The following is a 22907-nucleotide window of genomic DNA, read 5'->3' on the forward strand; positions in this document are numbered from 1 at the left end:
GCATAATTCTAATATTTGAAAAAGAAACATATTTGACATTTATGTTTTATGTTTTGACCCAAAGAGAGTTAAAATATATAGTTTCAATATTATTAATAACTGAAGAAATTTTATTGCTGTTTTACTTCCTTTGATTTAAAGTTTTAACTTATCAGTAGAAATGTTACTAAGTTTAATTCATTAAGAGCAATGTGTCAAAATTGTTGCAGAGAAATGTACTTTTAATTTCTGATTCAGCTTCTATTTTATCACAAAGGGATGTAACATTGTTTCCTTTTAATAGAACTTGTCTGTTTCTGTTTCTTTTCATTTTGACTTAGCTTTATGTAGTCTATCCTGACCATTTCTTAAACCTGAAAAGATTTCAATATGTTCTTTGTCACACAGTTATTTATATTAAATTATTTTGAGTTTTTATTTGTAATTTTCCTATAGGTCTCTTTATAAGACTGCTTGTAATTACAAATGCAGAATAATATTATTACCTAGCACCTTCTGTAGAGCTCACAGTGTTCCACATGCATTATTATATTAAGCCTCATAACATCCCTGTGAGACAGGGGCCTTTTGCAAGCGATTATGGATTGCTTTGCTGAATCAGCACAGCCTTACAGCATTATGATAAGCTTGGAAAAGATTGAGGTCATGTACTAACTTGCTCTTAGGAAACCCTATATGCAGCCAAATATTTTCCTTGGCAATACAGAGTTGACAACTGCCACTGTTGTGATCACTGGGAAGCCCACTGTCAATTGAGGCAAAATTAAAAATGATAAGCGATGCATCCTGAAAAAGCACATCTCAGACAGCATTTACTGCCTTTGAGAGGCAAGTGAATTGTCAGTGGCTTGAGCACAGCAGCATCCTCTAGTCCAGACTTTAAGTCTGCAGAGCAAGGCTACCTTCTGCCCTGAGAACTGGGCCTGCCAGCTGTCCTGACAGTCAGCTCCGCCGCTTTATCTGCCTTACCTATAAGCCATCACCTGGCAGACAGGATTTCTAAAAACAGGTTTCTTGTATTCAAACCGCCCTACTGTCTTTGTGTTGAGGCTAACTTGTATTTCAAAATGCCATTAGATAGTATTTTTCTGAAGTCTTGATGGTAATACAAATCATCTAGCATTTGGAAGCTTAAGTAGGATAATTAAGATTGAAAGTAAGAAGAGTACGTTTTATAAAAATCTTATTATTTGAATGGTTATAGAATATTGAGGAAACATCTTTTTTGCATAATGTATGTAAAACAAAACTAATTTTAAGCCAATTTAAATCCATTAATTTGATAGTAACTTAATTACCTTTTTTCATATTTATAAATAGTGACTTGTGATGTGTTCCATGGCTTATGTGGATGATCATAATTAAACTTTTGAGAATTTTTCTCTTTAGCTTAACAATCAGATAGCCATGGTGCTCACTATATGTCTATCCACTGTGCCTTAAGCTTTCTCATAGCCTTTATTGGAGAACTGAGTGTGGTATTTCAAATAAGAGAGTTGTCCTGATGCCTTGCGAGGGGATTTCACTGTTATATAGTCTGCATTTGGCAGCACATAACCAGAATAAAATCTAGGGGATTACTAAGCCACTGCTGGGGGTTGGGGGAGCGAGAATCAGTATTTGCCCCCCTAATTTATAAAGTTTATTGGTTCTCCATAAAGAAAGAATAGGATTTAGTTGTAGAAAAGGCAGTCACCATACCAAATTTAGGAACCTTTGTAAATGTCAGATGTCTGCGTTTGTTAATTTCACATGGATCTCAGAATGCAGATTTTGTGCCAGCAGCAGTTTCTGAGGTCCTAGCTGCCTCCTGCTTCCTGGTTGAGACATGTCCCTTTCTGAGTGAAGCTGACCCTTGTTTTCAGTTGCCTGCTGCTTTAAATAGTTGTGGAAGCTTGGCTGATGATTCACGGCCACTCCTCCTTACATTAGAGAGAATTCATACCATAAGGATTTTAATGGGTCACTTTAAAGATTTGTTTAAATATCTTCCTCTTCTCGCTATGAAATGCAGTTGACTATTGAGTGCACTTTTGACAGAAACTCTTTCTCTAGAATGCTTTTTGAACTCAGGGTACTGTGATGACAATAAATTTCATATTTCAGCAAATTGGGAAGACCTACTTTGGGATTCTTTCTTAAATACTTCTGGGCTTTTCTTTTCATCTACTGTCTTACCTTATTTCTTACTGTTAATAACGTGATGTTTTCCCACAAACAACAGTTTAGGTTTGCATATTGAAAATTTACAAATAAAATCAAACATTTTTTTTGTTACATAAGCAAGCTTTGCTCCAGAAAATTCTTTTTATTACAAGTCAGATCCTTTATTTTTCCAGGCTTTATTTCACATTTGGTACAGGCAGTTTACAATGCCATTACCAGGTGACGGCTGTTTTCTAGAACAAGGCCCTGGTGATCTCTGCAGAGAAGATGCTCTGCCTCTCACGGCACCTCCCCCTGCAGGGCCAGAACAGCCTCGCAGGTGCTGGTTCACAAGGAGCAGGCTCTCTGAGATAAGCCAATCCGGAGTTGGGGAAGAGGGATAGGACGTCTTTGTATGTAAAATTTGAAGTTCAGAATGAAAACTGTATACGGGGCCAGTTAGAATCCTGGCTGCTCCTTTGTTGATGCATCTGGGAAGGCAGCCAGTGATGGCCCAAGTATCTGGGCCCCTGCCACTCAAGTGGGAAATATTGGTGGAATTCCTGTACCTGACTGTTGTGGCTATTTTGGGAGTGAACCAGCAGATGGAAGAGCCCTCCCCTTCTTTTCCTCCCCCTTCCTCTCCCTCCTCTTCTCCCCCTCCCCCCCTCTCCCTCTCCCTTCCTCTCCCTTCCTCTCCCCACCTCCCTTCCTCTCTCTCCTTCTCCCTTCCCTTCTCCCTCTCTGTTTCTCTCCCTCCCTTCTTGGTCACTCTGCCTCTGCCTTTTAAATAAATATTTTTTTAAAAAATTAAAACTTTCAAGCATTTGAATAGAAGAGATTAAACTTTTGTTTCTGTATGATACAAAAACAATACTTTGTGCTGTTTTCTTCCGTAAAACTTCTGGTTTGGAAAACATAGACCTGTTCTCTTAAACTTCCAGAATCCAGAATTGTATACTTTCACCCCATCTCTTCTTTTTAGACTCCTGGAGGATAAACCCAGGTTCCTTTCTCCAAACTGGGTTTCTTTGGGATAAGTATTTAAATCCTTTTTAGGTTTATTATTTGTGTTGTGTGTGTTAACTCTTAGATAGCCTCTTCCTACACATATTTCCTAACATGTGAAAAATGAAAGCAGCCCTTGTGAACCAGGCAGAATATGAAACATACAGAAAAGCACTAGCAAAACAAAAAAATAATAGCAGTTTGCAGAATCACAGGATACAGTAAACTGTGCATCTATTAATTATCCAAAGTGCCTGAATGCGCTCAAGACTAGACCTCCTCTCATATAGCCACCTGCTTTTTTCTTTTTCCTCCATAAGTGTTCTAGGAATTTACCTAGCTTGGGTCTTAGTTATCAGTTTACTGAGTTGATCTCGACTGAGCTAGATTCTTAGCTGCTAGAGGTTTCTGCCTATGGGAGATTTCAGTGGTTGTCAGATTGTAGAAGTTTCTGGAGACAACCTCCCACCTGCTGTGTACCCTGGTCCTTTCAGGTCCCTGCCCACCAAGAACTCTCGCCTTGTCCACAGACACTGTACATTCGCCTTCCAGCCACTTCCTTTGTTCTTGTGGATTCTAATGGCCTTGAGCCCTGGGGGACCTGCCCTCCCCTCAGCCCCAGGCTGAGGTACTGCATGTATCTGCTCAGACTCCTCATACTATCCCCAGTGTCTTGCTTTTCTCAACTAGGATGATATGATTTGGCATAATTTAATGTTTCAGGTCCCTAAATTGGATGATTCTATACTCTGTTATCAGCTTTTTGCATTAGGTACTTTAAATTGAGAACACCTGCTTTTTAAAAAGCACACCAGTGAGGCCCTCCCATGATTGCCCAAGCGAAGGCTAGAACGAGGGAGCTGGGAATGGAGGTACAAGCACGAGGGAGCTGGGCATGTTACCCTCCCCATGGTGCTGTTAGCGTCGCAGCAGGGGCGGAGAAGTGCATGTACACAGCTTGTTGTGCAGTCCCTGTGCAGTGGCAGTGGGTTCTGCGTCCACAGGGAGAAACTGCAAGGAAAAGATAGCCAGATGGGAGGAAAACGTGGCGACCGAAGAGCAAGCAGGGCTCAGAAGTGGATTGTGAGGAGAATCAGAGAGCAGGATACCCACCCCTGCAAAGGAGGACTCAGGGGTGTGCAAGAGTGGCCCTCAGAGAAACAAAGGAAGCCTAGCACCAGATGGCTTTCAGGCCTTCCGTGTGCCAGGAGGTACCTTCCAGGTAACGACTGTGGAGAGGATGTGCAGGCCTGAGCATGACGCCGAGGGGGCTTCATGGACGGGGCAGCTGGTGGCCCGGCCAGGCAGGAGGCTAAGGGGAGTTGGGGTAAGGAGCCTCCTCCCCCTCTGCCCTTCTTGCCTGCACCTTCATCGGACATCTTCATGGCATTCAGCTCTATTTCTGTCATGGGCTAAACAGAGTGGAGGAAGGCGAGAACCCCTCCAGCTTCTGCAGGGACTCCAGCTCTGCCTCTGACTAATCACACTTGAACACACACACACACACACACCCTGGCTCAGGCCTAACGTTTTCTCAGAGGCGGAGGTCTCTCCCAGCACACTTTGTGGGAGGGACTAGGAACTCAACAAAGCTGTCCTCTGTGCTGGATCCCAAGGCAGATGTGACAATTTGTAGAACTCCCCCTGGGTAGGTTTATTTTCTTAAGAGCTGTGAGTAGTTGGGGAAACCCCAGGGGCTGATAAAAAAATTCCCATGATGCCCAAACTACTTTTTTTTTTTTTTTAAGCAGATTGCAGCTTCTTGATGAGAATCTCCATTAATGAAGTTGGTTTGTTTGTTTTTTTCTCTGCATCTCTCAGGTGCTTCAGAAGGTGCGTTGGTGACTTTTCTCCCTTCCAAACACTCTCCCCCATGGCCTGACCACCATGGGAATTAATCTAATGCCCTTAGCACATGTGGTCTTATTTTTTCTCACTAGAAGCATGAGGTACAAGCACTCTGCCTAATACTTTGACTCCGTAAATCAGAGTCCTAAACCTTCAAGGAGGCATGTGTGATTTTTTTTTTTCATTTTATTTATTTGAAAGAGTTACAGAGAGAGGTAGAGACAGAGAGAGAGGTCTTTGTCTGCTGGTTCACTCTCCAAATGGCTGCAACAGCCAGAGCTGAGCCAATCTGAAGTCAGGAGCCAAGAGCTTCTTCCAGGTCTCCCCATGTGGGTGCAGGGACCCGAGGACTTGGGCCATCTTCTGCTGTTTTCCCAGGTGCATTAGCAGGGAGCTGGATCAGAAGTGGAGTAGCCAGGACTTGAACTGGCGCCCGTATGGGAGTCTGGCACTTCACGCAGTGGCTTTACCTGCTATGCCACAGTGCCGGCCCCATGTATGATACTTTGATCCCAGTTAAACTGAAACTGATTTCAGCTCCAGCTGTGAGACTGTGAGCATTACTAATGCAGTAAATTATTGAACACCCACTATGTTCCAGACATTGAATGAGTAGACACTTCTTACAGCCCAGGAGCCGACAAAGCAGTGAAGGGGTCAAGATATGGAAGCAGATTCTTTCAGAGTGTTATGATGATGACAGGTGCAGGGCATCGAGGAAACCCAGCAGGGGCCTGACATAACAAATGAGCTTTCTGGAGCCGTCATAGGATCTTCTTTTGGGGGGGAGGAGGGGGCGGAGGACAGGCAGAGTAGACAGTGAGAGAGACAGAGAGAAAGGTCTTCCTTTTTCTGTTGGTTCACCCCCCAGTGACCGCTGTGGCCAGCGCACCGCGCTGATCCGAAGCCAGGAGCCAGGTGCTTCTCCTGGTCTCCCACGCAGGTGCAGGGCCCAAGGACTTGGGCCATCCTCCTCTGTACTCCTGGGCCATAACAGAGAGCTGGCCTGGAAGAGGAGCAACCGGGACGGAATCCAGTGCCCGGACCGGGACTAGAACCCGGGGTACTAGCGCTGCAGGCAGAGGATTAGCCTATTGAGCCGCAGTGCCGGCCTTGTCATAGGATGTTAAAAGAGAAGGAGTGGAAGGGCATCTGTGCCAGTAGAGCATTCTGGGGGAGTAACTAAAATCTTGAGACAGAATCGAGCACTGGGGATGTCAGTATTGCTGGGGTGTGCTGTGGCAGGGGTGGGAGATGAGGTTTGCTGTACCGCTAAACTGATTAGTGATGTGGAAAATAAAATATTTACACTAATTAGAACAAAGTCTTCTGGAGGATTTTAGAAAGAACTTTTTAGATGTGATTACTAAACTTTAACTTCTCTGTCAGTACTGTATTAAGTATTCCTACAGTATGATTTTGTTGGCCTTGCATTTGAGCTAGCATAGGTATTTGAAGGAGATAAAAAACACTTTCATAACATAACCTTTCGAGAGGCTACTGTACCCTCTGAGCTAATGCTCAACAGAACTTCATCTCACTTCCCATTTCTCTCTCACCCAGGGGTTTGTTTCTGCTGCCATCCTCTACTCTCAGCCTCACATTTCAACCTCCTAAACAAATTATGACTCCTGCCTTTCCCTCCTCACACAACTCCTAATGCCTTAACTAGCTGCGCCCAGTGAATGAGTTAGACCGTCCCGAAAGTAAGAGTCTTCTACTGTTTGGCCTTCACCTCTCCATACTCCGTTACTGTGGAAGGCACACCCGCATCACACGGGGGGGGAGCTGCCATAAGGAACTGTGTGATGTGCACTGCTGGCCTGACCGTTTATGAACTGGTAGCACTTTGGCAGCCACGTGTGCAGGGCTTCTTTCGGCGTCTGTGTGGTTTGCCGTGGGCCTGGTTGGTTGGTTGGTTGGTTTTCTCCTGTGATTAGCCTTTAAATGTGAGTTCCAGTAGGGCTTGAGCTGTGAAACCTAGAAATTTAGATTATGTGAAAGAGCGATTTTGGACAAGTGTCACCTGGCTTACTTTGAAAGATTATCCACCGTACGTCTTACCTATCAAATTCGGTATTGATAGGCAATATGTGAAGTGGGGTACTAAATAAAAATGTGTATGAGTGACAGCAGGATGAGTAATAGTGAGCTCTTGGGAACGGAAGCGTGTTCTCGAGCCACTTACACCCAGGGTCTGCCCTCCCCCCCCCCCCCCCCCCCCGGCCCTTGGTAAGTGCACTGCATTAATTTCAGAAGTAGGCCTACTTGTCTTAAACTTGCGACACGATTGTTGGTTCTGTGTAAGTAGCCGCATGTTGGCACTGATGAAAAGGAAACCAAGTATGTTGCTTTCCCTGAAGCAGAGTGCGAGAGGGTTTTGCTGGGTGGAGATGGCCTTGAGATTGGTTAATTCCGCCGTTTCTTCATGCTGAAGGGAAATCATGATATGTTAACAAGAAGCTCAGTGTCGGAGAGGGAGAGGGAGGCAACTTGGAGCTTAGGTTCCTCCCACTACTAAAGAAAGTGCAGCTGCGCGTTTTTAATATGCACGGCAGGAGATTTCAGCAGCTTGATGATATATAGTGCATTAATGCTGAAAAGATAAACACATTTGGAGAGCACAGGAAGGGCCCTGTGTTTTTATGTTAGCAGAATGCTTCCTAATGAATAAGAATGTGCTGCTGGCTTCACAGAGCCATATGGCAGCTTTTCTAATTTTAGTTGGGTGCAGATGCATAATTCTCTCGTTTTACCTTCTAGAACCTTTAGGATGCTGCATAACTTTTCCTGTAGTACTGAATCTATAGTGCTTGTCCAGAAACTGCCTGTCTGTTCCAGAGATGCCCTGGCTCTGCGTGGCTCTTGCTGCTGCTGCACGTCAGAGTCACTTCACCTGAACCCTCCTGCTCCCCAGTACCAGAAAAGAGGGCACTTGTGGATGGATTCCCAGCAGAGACTTAAAATTTGTTGTGGAAGTGATTAGATTTGTATTTGACATCGGTCCACTGGGAAAAACTGGTAGATTTCTGGATGAGTGGTTTTTACTCATTTTGAAACAGGAGAATTAATTATTCAATCTGCACAAAGCACCAGGTTCCGTTTTAGCTAAAGACCTTTATGTTTCAAAGAATAGCGTTCCAGTGAAAGCAGCGATGATCAGGCTTGACCAAACCTAACACTGACGTCATTGGCCTTCCGTGTCAGGGGTGTGTATGCACAGGCAGTGCCAGAATGCCTCTGTACGTGTGAACACTGTGGGGTGTCTCCCTCAGCTCTCTGTGCAGCGTGAGTGAGACTTGGTTAGGTTTAGACTTTCTAACGACAGACTTAATTTCCACAGTCTCTTCAGATGATCCCCAGGAAAAAGAAGGAAGTATCAGCTTCTACTGTAATGACAATATCCTGCTGTCCCCACAACGGGCAAACATGAAACGGCATTTAGGTTTCTAAGTAGTCAGCGGTGGCTGCCACTGCTGCCACTGGAGTTGGGACAATTATGTGGCTGTCCCTGGAGCCAGGACTGCCCACCTGGGAATCGAGAGGGCTCTGTTCACTAATGCTCTGTGGAGAGTCTTTGAGTGTATGTTCTTAGCTTAGTTATTGACAGATAGACAGGATTCACTGATAGGAGACTCAATACATTAACAACAACAAAAAAAACCCAGTGAACAATAAATTTGAAGAATGTATAAAGGGTTTTTTAAGAAATGTCACTTCATAATTTTAAAATGTCTAATTCTGCTTTTCTTTAATACATTAATTTTTTTGCCGGAATCAGTTTCTGATTTGTTGCTATTCTCACCAGAAAACTGGAATTTTACTTTCAAATTTATGCCTATACATGCCAATAATAAAGAGCAATTTAATCCAGCTGCTTCAAAAAATATGTTTTTCCTTGCATTTTAAAGTCAGTTCTATTTCTAGAGATGATACACTTCCCTGTTCACCTTTCCTTTTGTTCTGAGAGCAAACACGAATAATAATTACTTATGGAAAAAAAACATATGGAATATAATACTAATGACTTTCCTCCAGTTTGTGGTGTGACTCATCTCAACATGGTCCCTGAAGAGCTGGGGTTTTGTTCTTTGCTTTTAAACTGGAGATCTAATTAATGGGTATTGGGTTTCTGGAGTGCAGGCAAATGGAGGGGGGGCCCGGGAGGGCCACTTCTGGAGTACTTCCCCGGGCAGGAGAGGACAGGCCGGGCGCCGGCGCAGCCTTGGACAACCTCTCCCATCAGGGCTGTGCTCCTGGAGGTCTCTACTGTGGAAAAGATCATAGCTGTGGTTTTTAAAATCTTTCTGGAACTGAAGAAGAAAAGTAGGAGAGTTGTTATGTTTGTTCTTATTGTCTTAGGTTGTATTCTTCACGTAAAAAAGTAACTTAGTGGTTAAAGTAGAGCAGGAAGGAACGGTGAAGTCCAGGCCTGGAGGAGCATGCTCTTCTCAGGCTCTGAAAATGTGATTTTATCATCTCTGTCTCTGATTGGAGAGCTCCTCGGGGCTTTGATCCTATGAAACTCTGAGCCTCGCTTTCTGCTACTGACTTTACTGAAGGATATTTTGGTAACTATTTTTATGGTTAATGGATGCAAAATATAGAAAACTAAATATAGCTTGTGACCGCTGTGAAAACGGCCTAATTTAAGAATATTAAACAGTGTGTTTTACTGTAGTAATGCTGTACTTACAGAAGTATAAATATATCTAAACATGTAAGCTTATTTATATCTGGTGCATAAAAATATCAGTGTATGTCCAGCTAACATGCTAGTGCAGCTCCGAGGAGCCCTGCACGTCTTCCCCCTTCCGTGCCCTGCCCTTCCTCCTCCTGTTCCAAGACTCAGCTGAACATGGACAGCGGTGGACATTACTTCCTGAAAAGTGCCCAAAGAACATAAATTCAGAGCCAGTTTAATTTAGATTCCAATTACATTGGTAAAGCCATATTTCTGAGGGTTTTCTATCACTTCACATTATTGATTTTTTTTCCTTTTTTAATAGTGAGAAATGTTCAAAGTGCAAATTCAATAGAGAATTGAATAGATGACAAATTAACAGAAAATACCTCTATTCCACACATTCTTGTGAGGGTAGGAGTAAAAAGCTCTGAATTCTTTAGCCTGTGTCTCTTATTTATTTTCTTTATGCATAGTGAAAATTTCCCATCTCTTAATATATGTAAATAACACTTAGGTACATATGGTGGCATTTTTAGAAAGTTACTCTACAGGCTCCTTTGGAGTTTTCTTTCAGGTCACGTGTTCCATTAATAGAATCCCACGTTGATGGCCAGTGCCACGGCTCAAAAGGCTACTCCTCCACCTGCGGCGCCAGCACAGCGGGTTCTAGTCCTGATCGGGGTGCCGGATTCTGTCCCGGTTGCCCCTCTTCCAGTCCAGCTCTCTGCTGTGGCCCGGGAGTGCAGTGGAGGATGGCCCAGATCCTTGGGCCCTGCACCCGCTTGGGAGACCAGGAGAAGCACCTGGCTCCAGGCTTCAGATCGGCACGGTGCACCGGCAGCAGCGCACTGGCCGTGGCAGCCATTGGAGAGTGAACCAACGGTAAAGGAAGACCTTTCTCTCTGTCTAAAAAAAAAAAAAGAATCCCACGTGATATCGTGATATTGTTGCTTTCATTTTCAGTGAGGTCGCTCGAGCCCCTGCTTGGGCACACTTGTGCTGCTGCTTATTCCTCCCCGTTGGCTTTCAAGGCCAGACGGAGATTTCTCCACGGCCATCTGTTTCCCTGTTTCTGTCCATTTGCACCTCTGGCCAGATGCAGCTCAGTTCCAGTGTATGTGAAACGCTTCCAGCTACGCCCCGCAATTCCCCTCTCTTCTGTGAACTTAAAGTTTGGTTCCTTGCAGTTTAGCCATGTGTCACTGTCATTTGGTTCTGGAGTAAGCATGTCACCCTCCTGGCTAAAGTGTGACTCCTCTGCTGACAAGGGCTGTTCACACCCCTTCCACTGGGTGCAGAGCCCTGGCTGTGCTGGAGGTCAGAGGCTGTGGATTCATCCCATGGAACTGTTCTGTTTCCTCATGTCAGCTCAGATAAGGCCACTCATCCTCTATCACTGGTATTGGCGGCCGCTTTTTCCTTTTAAAGATTTATCTTTAAAAGTCGGGGGCCGGCGTTATGGCTTAGCAGGTTAAGTTCGAGTCCTGGCTACTCCACTTCCTGATCACCTCCCTGCTAATATGCCTGGGAAAGAAGCAGGAGATGGCCCATGTGCTTGGGCCCCTGTACCCACATGGGAGACCCAGATGGAGCTCCTGGCTTTGGATGGGCCCAGATCCAGCCATTGTGGCATTTGGGAAGTGAACCAGCAGATGAACCAGTGTGTGTGTGTGTGTGTGCATGCATGTAAAACAGTGTGTTTTGCTGTTAGGAAGAATTTTCAGAGTGGTTATTATTTTCATCCAGCCTGTCCAGTAGTGCTCCAAACACTTGTTATGCGTGATCTGAATCATCTCCTGATAAATTTTAAGCCCTCACCCTAAATTGTAAAGACCTGAAAATCAGATTCTGTACAGGTTTGTGGTGATCCTGCATGCTTTTTGCTAAGAGTCGAAGGCCCTTTCCTCGGGCACGTTGCTGGAGTATTTAGGATGCTCCAGCATGAGGACTTAGCAGTGTTCCGGAGCCTGCCTGATTGAGTTGTGCACGTGCTAATTGATGATTACACACCCTCAGAAAGATGCTCTGATTCTCAGAGTACAAACGCTAACAAAGTCCAGTGATTGTCTCTAAAAAACTGGGCAGTACATTATCACAGACATCATTGTTTTGTATTTATTTTGCCCTAAAACTCAGCATTGGTGCTGACATCTCAGAAAACAGGAATTGGCTGCCGTGGTGATGGCAGAACATTCTATGAGAAACAGCCTGGTGGCTCTCGCAGTTGGTGATAGGTTTAGGGTTGCCTTTCTGGTGAGCAGCTGTTGCCTCACATCTCCTTCAGCACCAACCTCAATTAAGCCCATTCTTTAAGAATTATAAACAACTGATTGTAGCAGTGGAAGAATAGAACATGGGGCCTGAGAAAATGTCAGATGCCTTGAAGCTTACTAACTCTGGTAAGGCAGGATGGTTCATCACCTAAGACCAGTTCCCGGGAACACTTTCCACTGTTACTTGACCTTGTCCACCTATCCAGTTCCTCTCCCTCTACCCTGGGGGGCTGGCAAGGCTGGCAGGGAAAATCCGTTCCCTCCCCATGCGCCTCTACTCCACTTAGTCCTGTGGGAGTAAGTGCCAGTGGGCACCTAGTCTGTCGGGAAGCCACCAAATGTGTGGTGAACACCTGCTCTGCAGCAGGGACAGTGCTGGCTGTTGGGGATCCAGGTGCACACAGCACCTGTTGGTGGAGGTGGCCTCCTGTTCCTGAGGACGGAGAACGGGAACTCCCTCCTAGAACCCATATCAGAATCTCCTGCAGAGCCCCTGCAGTCCACAAGCATGTTCCCACTGCAAATTCTCATGGACCCTTGCCGGGAGGGCTGCTGCTCCTGGGAGCCCATCACTGCTGCTCGGTGAGATTTCACTGATGGCACAGCATTACCCCAGTGGGTAGTTAAGAAGCAGGGGGAAGTCTGCAAATCTCTCTTCCTTGGGATGTCAGTCCCCTGCTCCTACACATTACTGCCAGAGCACAAAAAGCAAAACAAAAATCATAATCATAATCATGATGGAATGAGAGTGCAGTGGGACCACATAAATCTCCGCAAGACCTGTTGCATGACTTTTGGTTGGTGAAACCCGGGGATCCCTAGGTCTGAGGCATGTCGGGGCCTGCTCAGGGCAAAGCTGTGGGGTTTTCCCAGGCCCTGTGCACCTCGTAGGAAGCTCCACAGAGAGCAGCATGGACAGCGATCCTGGGGGAAACCGAGCACAGCTCCTAAAGCAAACATCCTCGGGGCATACGAGGAAGCGGCAGGCGATGGTGCAAGTTCTACCCCCGGCCTGGTAGGTGGAAAAGCAAGCAGAACCTGAAGGGAAACCCATAGCCTTACAGAGTGAACCAAACTGCACAACAGGCCCCAGTGTCCATCTGTATATTATCTGTTTGGCAATGAAGAAAAGATTATTTTTACGGAAAGTGAAGGGTGAGCGTTCTGTGTAATAACTGGCTGAGTCAATCCCACAGCTGGGGCACCGGAGACGTTCCCTGCCCTGGGAAGGACAGACTGAGGGAATGGGCCGGGACCACGCCTGCAGGTGGAGCCAGAATGAAGGGACTGGCCACGAAGAGCTAGGGAAGGCAGCGGCAACAGAGGGCAGCGAGCGAGGACCAGCAAATGTGCGCAATCCTGAGTGGAGAAGCTGTCAGCGATGTCCTCTCTCCGTGTTGTAGGCAGTCCTCAGTCCATGGGTCTAAGGAGGCAGCTCAGCAGTGTGGCAGAGTAGTTGAAAGGGGGGATGTGGTCTGCTCATCACTAGCAGTAAGAGAATTGCTGTGTGTGAAAGTAAGGAAGAATGAACAAATCAAAATACTATGTGCCAGTGGGAAGTTACATCTATAAGCGGCTCTGTAGTTTCTAAAGTGTGTGTGTGTGTGTGATTTATTTTTTATTTGAAAAGCAGAGTTACAGAGAGAGGAAAAAAGACGTATTCCATCAGCTAGTTCACTACCCAAATGGGCTCAGTGGCCAGGGCTGGCTCAAGCCAAAGCCAGGAATTTCTTTTGGGTCTCCCACATGCGTCAAGCACTTGGGCCATCCTCTGCTGCTTTCCCAGGTGCATTAGCAGGGAGTTGGATCAGAAGTGGAACAGCCAGGTCACAAATTGGCACCCATATGGGTTGCTAATGTCACAGGCAGAGGCTTAACCTGCTACTCCACAACACTGGCCCATAAAGTGGGTTTTACATTTTGTCCCGACTACTCTTTGTAGAATGCATGCTGTGCAGGAGGCAGATAAGGAATCTGATGCCTTGGAAAGCTGGGCTGACTTGCTGAATCTGAACTCTGCCGAGTGGCTAAGTGTAGAGTTGAACTACGCAAGTTATCTTTCCTGATCAGTGTACCTTGTGGAAGCTCTCCACCAAGGAAATGACCAAAATTGGAAAACCTGCATAGTTTCCCTTTTCTAGGTTTTAAAATACAAATTAGTCTTTACATATTTTGAAAATAACCATATGGAATATTTTTCACAAAGAAAATTATACCCAGGTCATGAAAGAATGATTCTGAGTGTGAAATTGGTCCAGTTTTCTTTTATGTGTGGGTAATAACAATAAGAGCCTGCAGGCTAAACAGGGATATAATTTATTCAACTACAAATAATCTGGTTTGCACATAGCTGGTTTGCACAGATGCTGGTAAAGATGTCTCTCTTAGGGCCGACATTGTGACGCAGTGGTTTAGGTCACTGCCTGTGTCACTGGCATTCCAATCCCAGCCACTCCACTTCCAGTGCAGGTCCCTACTAATGCACCTGAGAAAGCAGTGGTTTCCAAGTGCTTGGGCTTCTGCCACCATGTGAGAGACCTGATGGAATTCCAGACTCCTGTCTTCATCCTGGCCTAGCCCTGGCCATTGCTACCATTTGGGGAGGGAACCAGCAGATGCAAGACCTCTCTCCTTGTCTCTCTATAACTCTGCCTTTCAAATAAATAAGAGAAATCTTTAATTAAAAACAAATGCTGGGGCTGGCACTGGCATAGCATGTAAAGCCACTTCCTGCAGTGCTGGCATCTCATATGGGCAATGGTTCGGGTCCCAGCTGCTCCACTTCCTTTGCAGCCAACTGGGGAGTGAACCAGTGGATGGAAGATTCTCTCTCTGTAACTCTAACTTTCAAATAAATAAATAAATCTTTTTTAAAAATACATCTCTTTCTTTGAGCATTTTCACAGAATAGGCTCATTCTGCAGTGGAGTGTCTTCCCAGGCCTTGTGGGCCTGAAAGCCGCCTTGCACATTTCCATCCAAGGGTATGTTTTATGCACCCTGTCCTAGGAAAAGCTACCACTGAAATTGTCTACATGCCTCTGATGGGGGCCCCTCCCTTCTCCTTTAAATCTTGAAGCACCTTGGACAAGTTAGGGACCAAATCCTTCCTGATCTATGACTGTGAGTACAAGTGGAACAATAAAAGTCGAGGCAGACATTGTTGTGTGTCACGTGGGAGCAGCCATAGCGAGTGAGGACTCCTTGTCATTTCTTCACATGTGCGCGACTACATTGCTGGTTATGCTTCTCAGTTCCTTTATCCTAGTTTAGGGAGTCCCTTGAGTAGAAACTAATTGTGCCATAGTATATAATGATTTCGTAGTCCAGAAAAAACGACTGTCAGGGACTAGCACGAAACCTCTAAACTCATTTTCTCAGCAGCCTGAAAGGGGATCCAAGCCATAGGTTCCGGGGTGAAGAGTTAAATGTTCTGGCTCCTGCTTCCAGCAGTCTCCCCTCTTCGGGGGCAGCGGGGCCGGGTTCTAACTTTTATAGCCACATCTGATCCCACTAGGATTTTGCAAATCAGTACAGTAAAAATATTTTTCTCTGTCACGCTGTCCTTGGAATGGCCCTGCCGTTTACTTGCGCCTCTGTTTGTTGCAGAGAAAGCAGCAGCTGCCAACATAGATGAAGTGCAGAAGTCCGACGTGTCGTCCACCGGGCAGGGTGTCATCGACAAGGATGCGCTGGGGCCCATGATGCTGGAGGTAGCTAGTGCCTTCCATCTCCTCTGCTGGTTCTGTCCCTCTTCACACACTTACACTTGATTTCAGGTGCAGGCGATTGAAAGAGAATCCACCTACAGACTTCGTGAGCTTACTAGTACGGACGTATGTATCTCTCCGTTCCAGCTCCTCCTTCCACCATGCCTATGCTTGAAATCAGCAATATATAGAATTAAATGAAGTAGATTAGAACAGAGATTGACAGGTTTTAAGCACCAGTTGAGTATTCATTATGGAAAATCATATTCACAAATCATATTAAATTCCGTGATGTTTTAGTTTGAAATGTTTCCCTGATTTTTAAATTGTATGTGTGCTGTGTTCATATACCTATGTATAAAGGTTAAAATCTGGAGACTAAAGAGGGAGTTAAAGCTTTTTATTTATGGGCCTTCAGACTAGCTTATTTGTCTCATAAAAATGAAAATTTAAATAATAGGCAGAACTTTTAAGATAAGCCTAAGAGTAACAATGGTTGGTCTTAACTGCCCATATTTTATTAACCTTAGGCAGCTTTATGACTGTCTAGAATTTGTAAAGTCTAGTTTTCCTGTTTTACTAACTAGTACTAAACACCAAATGCTTTACCATATCTGTTCCAAAATAAAAATTCAAAGTATAGGCTACAGTAAGATGAGGAGGAAAAAAAGGGCAGTGACTATATACCAATGGAGAAACCCTCAGACATAAATTATATCATCTGTGCTCGCGAGAAGCCGCCGCTGAGAGGTCCTGCGTAGCCAGCAGCTTTGCAGGCTTGTCGTCGTGGAATTAGCTGGCTGCAGCAGCCGCACGCAGAGAAGAGAGATGGATTTTTAAACCAAAGACAACCAAAAGTCTCTCCACCTTGTTACCTTTTTTTTTTTATTTCATCTAACTGATGAGTTTTATTATTAGAAAAATCCCATCCTAATTCTGTGAAAATCAGCCACTAACTGGGGGCCGGGAGGACACAGGAAGATCATGTGACCCAGGCTTTGTATTTAGAAATGGCAGAGTACACTCCCTGGGCCAGACCTGCTGGCCAGAAGTGCTGGGCCTTGTTTATCTTCTCTTGAATCACTGGCTTGAAAACATTCAACCCCAATTTCTAGGGAAAAAACAAAACACACTTAACCTGATTTTCCATAGTCAACAAGGCAGTGGGAGGCCGGAGAGTTCTGCTTCCCACTCCGTTCTTAGAAGCAGGCAGTGAATAATAGTACAGCCAGGTGCACTGAGTAGACTTCCATGAAAGAGTGGGTGAATCCCTCTGGAAAGAACTTGTCGTTGTAAATGAAGCATTAATTTGACAACTGTGGTAGTCTAAACTATTACAGTAGAACAGTGTCCCTCTATCTGTGTTTATTCCTTAGATCTAGGATGTGGGGGACGGAGTGGAAACTCCCACAAAGACCTGAATTTTCTAAACAGTACTCGGAGTAACCACAAAGCTGTGACTCAGACCCTTTGCAAGGGAGCCCATTAATTCTAAAAATGAGATTGATAGTTGTCAGTGAGTCTGATCGCATGAAACAGAGCCAACATGTTTGCTGTTTCAAAACAGTCTTCTGAGAATTCAGTGCATTGAGCAAGTACCTGTGCAGTAGAACTTGCGTGCTGAATACGTAAAGGAGGTAACGCTGAACTCCCGTGACTAATGGCTTGAATTTAAATCTGTATCCCTGTTTACGTGTAGTCACTGATGCAGAGAAAGCATGTTCTCGTGGAGCCGCTCCTGGGCATAGATGCACACTCATGCTTACATCATCGCATAGTGGTTGCTAGGCAGCAAAACCAAATGTCAGCTCTTTTCATCAGAGAATATCACAGTGAGCTTAAAGAAAACACAGTTCTATGAGTCGAAACAGTTTATTCTTTCAGTTTTACCACACCACAAGCCGGTCTTTTTACCATGGTGCAAAACAATAGGAAGCAACATATACTTTCAAAGTGGCAGAAGCGAATATGTTTATGAAAATTGCTGTCAATTGTGTATCAGAAGCAGGGAGTTTCAAAGGGACACTTGGAATATAACTAATTAACTGACTCCTTCTGATCCCCTCTGCTGGTGCACACGCTTGCACATGGTCTTCCAGAGTTGTTGTTGCCAGCCTACTATGGAAGGCACTGGTGTGTAGTCTTGCTTGGACCTGCCTGTGGCTTATACCACTGAGAAAACCTGACAGTATCCAGGGAAAGCTTTAAAAAACCAACTGAAATTACATCAAAAACAAAAAGTTTCCACGAGTGCTTTATGGGCAATCCTTATTTGAGATCACTTTGTTTTATTTTTGGATTGTTTAGTTTTAATAATACTATAAAAAAAGAATTAAATTAGTCAAAGTTGGAGTCCATTCAAAGATAGCTCACAAAGTGGGGGCTTGTTAAATTATAACTTTAGGAAAAGTCAAATTAGGGAAAACATAAACACTTTAGTCCCCATCCCCACTCACTTACATGGGTGCATACATGTAACATTCTTGTTAAAAGTAGTGATAAGTGAGTATTGTGGAGAGACCAAGTGGCAGATGCTGGCTCCATTAGGTGGCCGTGGCCCTAGGTATGACTGATCAGTGTCAAGCCCTTTCTAGTCCTGATCACCCAACCTGTCTATAAAGCAGAGCTCTGACAAGCAAAAAGGAGACAGTCCCTGAACCCTGACCCTCCGTCGCCAGTGCACACACGATGGTACACAGACTGGGGCGGATATTGAAGGCGAGCCCTGGGGCTCGGAGCTAAAAGCCTGAGCTTGAGGGTCAGTCCATGCAGATTCCTGTCCAGCACTGCCACTCTTGTAACATCTTGGGTCACTTAACCCCTTGTTGAGCCTCGATTGTCACTTAAGTAAATTGTAAATATTAAAAAAAAACCGCTCCCTGGGTATTGCTGCTAACTGTGCTCCTGAATGATCCTAGACCTTTGTCTCTTCACTAGACTGGGATGACGCAAAGAGGAAAGCTAGGAATCTGTTGAGGAAGTGTGCTGCTGGTATTTAGGGGATGTGTGTTCATCTGGACAGCGGGTGATAAACAAGGGCACAGTTCTCGAACCCTACAGTGTTGGAGCTCCCCAGAAGTCAGACACTCCAAGACCCTTTCCATGTGTGAGCGAAACCAACAGTGAAAGACCGATGTTTCTCCAAAGGTCTAAGACCATCTGCGATCCTCTTCATTTAAACCCTGACAGCTTTAAAAGTAGTAAAATTTGAGGGTTTTCTCACCCCCCCCCCACCAAACTGAAGAAAAATTATCAATGACCCCTCCTTCCATTTGAGTTCATAAAAGTTGTCCTTGGCCCTGTGGAGTTTATCCATCTTGTTCGAAAACACAGATGAATCCCTGTACATTTCCACTTGGCAGTAATTATCTCCTGATAAATTAAGAGTTTATCTTTGTCTTTTTTTTTTTTTGGACAAAGAATCCTGATCTGAGCTCGCTCCCACTTCCTAAGACGTAATAATTTCTGTTTCACTGAGAAAGAAGGTGTTAATTGTTTCTGAGAAGTGGGAGAGGGGAGAAGTGTAGCTCCCTTTTTCTTGTTCTGTGAATTCGTTTCCCTTAAGGGAGCATTCCCCTCTTAACTGTTGCAAATGATTTTATGTTCCATTCCGTCTAATACAGTCTGTGCCTTTTCCCTAGGCCCTTGATGGGTTCTTCTTTGTAGTGAACCTGGAAGGCAACGTGGTGTTTGTTTCAGAGAATGTGACACAATATCTAAGGTATAACCAAGAAGAGCTGATGAACAAAAGTGTATATAGCATCCTGCATGTTGGGGACCACACAGAATTTGTCAGAAACCTGCTGCCAAAGTCTATAGGTAAATGATTGTCCACTGGGTCTCCCTCAGCACCCCCCCCCCTCCAGACACACACACACCTTCTTGGCTGGAGAGGGCAAAATAGAACCAATTGCGTCAGTTGGAGTGGCTTCTTTGAGCTGCTTGTGTTCAGCTTTTAAACTTAGGAGCGTGGGAAAAAGGACATCTTAAGATACTGCCCTGGAATGAATGATTGTTTTGATACTGTGTTTCAAGAATAAGAAATGATTCAGAGGGCAGGTACTCATGGCTGCTTGTTTCATGGAGTTTGTTTTGTTGCTTTCTCGGTAAGGTGACAAATTGCCCCGCCCTATCCATTGCCAGCCAACTCAATTTTGTCCATTTTCTCCATGACCATCTGAAAAACAGCAGGTCATGAGAAGTTCAAGGCTCAGCTCATTCTGAATCCTGCACATGGAAAAGTATTATGTATATGACAGTCTAAAACTTTCAAGGAACTTGAAACACATGGAGAAATTTAATGTCACCAGTCATGGGCTGTTTGGCATCACAGACTCTACCGTGGCCCTGCTGGTGTCATTGTGAGATGCTGCCTCCTTAACCCATTTCCTGACTTCCTCATCTTACTTTACTATTGAGAGTGTGTGTGATGATACAGTGCTATGTTCTGAAGCAGTGATTGACAGCAGGGGCCCACCTCATTGCTGCTCTAGAGTACATAAATATAAAACAAGGTGTTTTCTTTGTCCCTCCTCCAGCATTGGATCAAATAATGCACACCTGTCCTGAGTTTCTCTAGCTGGAGACTCTGCAGAGTGTGCTTGCTTATCTTAAGACTCATCCCATTTCATTGTCCTCCGAGTCCTAATATTTTTATATAAAATATATGGGATGGTAAAGAAAAGAACACCAAAATGCAAATACAAAGTGGTTTTATATATTTATTCATTCATTCATTCGTTTATCCATTTATTTATTTATAAGACAAAGAGATCCATCTTCCATGTGTCAATTCACTCCCCAAACGGCCTCAATGTCCAGGGCTGGACCAGGCTAAAGCCAAGAGCCTGGAACTCCATTCAGGTTGCCCATGTGGGTGGCAGAGGCCCAAGTACTAAGACCATCATCTGCTGCTTTCTCAGATGCATTAGCGGGGAGCTGGATCAGAAACGGAGCAGCCAGGGCTCAAGCCAGCGTTCGTATGGAATGCTAGCATCAGAGGCAGCAGCTTAACCTGCTTTGCCACAATGCTGACCCCAAAAGTGGTTCTTTTTTTAATATTGTCACTTAAACTGGTGTTGCTGAGAACATCTTCACAGGTAAAAAAAAAAAAAAAAGTACATATTTTATAATGGAATAAGGTCCTGAGTTGGCAAGTATTTCTGTTCCTTTTCTTAAAACTGTTCATAGAAATAGGAAAAGGTTCCTTTTAAATTCCTTTAGGATACATACCTTTTCCTTGATGTGTAACCATTAGCTCACAGTGACTGTAATACCTGTGTGGGGTTCCTTTATTATATTATCTAGGAAATGAATAAGAAAATGGGATTTCTTATTTCAAGTAGCTAGCTAGTATTTTCAGATCTCTTCAGTAATTTTATGACTTCCTCAAAGGACATATACTTATTAATTCACTTGTCTAAAGAGTTCTTTGCCTTACCTCATATTGTACCTTTTTATAAACTTTCAACTTATTAACCTGAGTTAATAAGAACTCTTTTCTCCTTTCTTACTCTATGTAGTCTCCATTGTGTAAATCCTTTTAAAAATTGTTGATGCTGAAATAAACTGTCCAAATGTCTGCAGAGACATAGAGCTAGCTGTGCTTCCTTCTATAATGCTTAAGTAATTTCTGACAATGAACTTGATGTTTACTTTTTTCTTTCTAGGATTTGTTTCCTTTGTCCCTCCTCTAACATTGGATCCAATAACGCGCACGTGTCCTGAGTTTCTCTAGCTGGAGACTCTGCAGAGTGTGCTAGCTTATCTTAAGACTCATCCCATTTCATTGTCCTCCAAGTCCTAATATTTTTATATAAAATATATGGAATGGTAAAGAAAAGAACACCAAAATGCGAGTTAGCGTTGGTTCTGATGCTAGTTCTAGTATTTGACTGTTTCCTCACATATTGATCTAGTGATCCTGAAACACCCTTTTAATTCCCCAAATTAGTGATTCTTCATCTCTCAAAGTTTTCCCTAGTCCTCCCCCCTCAAAACAGGATGTAGTTCCTTCATCTTTCTTGAAAAATGTTTATGTATATATTTTAATTTTGATGCTAAAATAGAAGTTCAAAGTACTTTTTCATTTAAAAAGAAGTGATATTAGCACCATCCTCAAATATTTTTCAGTCTTGTTGAGGAAATGTATGTAAAACAGTTTTAAAAGACTAATATAATTCAGAAATAGCCAAGTTACAAAATATGTACTTGGAACAAGCTTTGTGGCACAACAGGTTAAGTAACAACCTGAGACACCCACATCCAGTGTCAGAGCACGGGTTCAACACCCAGCTACTCCCCTTCTGATCCAGCTCCTGTTAATGTATCTGTGAAGCAGCAAATGATGGCCCAGGTACTTGAGTCTCTGATTCCCATGTGGGAGACCCAGATGGAGTTCCTGGCTCCTGGCTTCAGTCTGACCCAGCCCTGACTTGCAGCCATTTTGGAGGGCAAAACAACAGATGGTAGACTCTCTCTCTCTTTCTCCCCCTCTCCTTCTCCCCCTCTCCCCTTCTTCCCCTCTCTCCCTCTCCCCCTCTCTCCCTCTCCCCATCTCCCCTTCTTCCCCTCTCCCCTCCGCTCTCCCTGTCCCCTTCTTCCCCTCTCTCCCTCTCCCCCTCTCCCTCTCTCTCCCTCTTCCCTTCTCTCCCTCTCTCCCTGTCCCCCTTTTTCCCTCTCTCTCTCCCTCTCCCTTTCCCTCTCGCTCCCTATCTCCCCACCTCCTCCACTCCGTCCCTCCATTCTTGCCTCTTTCTCCCTCTTGTCAATCTGCTTTTCAAATAAATAAATCTTTAGAGCATTATATTCTGGGACCAGTGCTGTGGCATAGCAGGTAAAGCCACCATCTGCAAAGCCAGCATCTCATATTGGTGCCAGTTTGAGTCCCGGCTACTCCACTTCCCATCCAGCTCCCTGTTAATGGCCTGGGAAAGCAGCAGAAGATGGCCCAAGTCCTTGTGCCCCTGCACCCATATGGGAGACCTAGATGAAGTTCATGGCTCCTGGCTTCAGCCTGGCTCAACCCTGGCCATTGTGGCCTTTTGGGGAATGAACCAGCAGATGGAATGAACCAGCAGATGGAAAACACCTCTCTCTTTCTCTCTCTCTCTCTCTCTCTCTGCTCATGTGTGTCCCTTTTTGTTACTCTAAATTGGAAATAACAATAAATATTTAAAAAATTATATCCCTCTCTCTATATATTTCTATATATAGGTATCTATATAATTTTATATAT

General features: G+C 44.4%; 1 protein-coding gene across 7 annotated transcripts in view; it reads left to right on the forward strand.

Annotated features, from left to right (window-relative positions):
* NCOA2 (nuclear receptor coactivator 2) overlaps positions 1 to 22907 on the forward strand; it is a 291581-nt gene that overhangs the window by 205350 nt on the left and 63324 nt on the right. For all 7 annotated transcript variants that reach the window (XM_062188377.1, XM_062188373.1, XM_062188378.1 and 4 more), the window contains 2 exons: positions 15570 to 15673; positions 19312 to 19489. In XM_062188377.1, the coding sequence (XP_062044361.1) occupies positions 15570 to 15673; positions 19312 to 19489 (282 nt within the window). The remainder of the gene's footprint in view (positions 1 to 15569; positions 15674 to 19311; positions 19490 to 22907) is intronic.

This window comes from Lepus europaeus, chromosome 4, assembly GCF_033115175.1.
Source record: "Lepus europaeus isolate LE1 chromosome 4, mLepTim1.pri, whole genome shotgun sequence".
Lineage (NCBI taxonomy): Eukaryota > Metazoa > Chordata > Mammalia > Lagomorpha > Leporidae > Lepus > Lepus europaeus.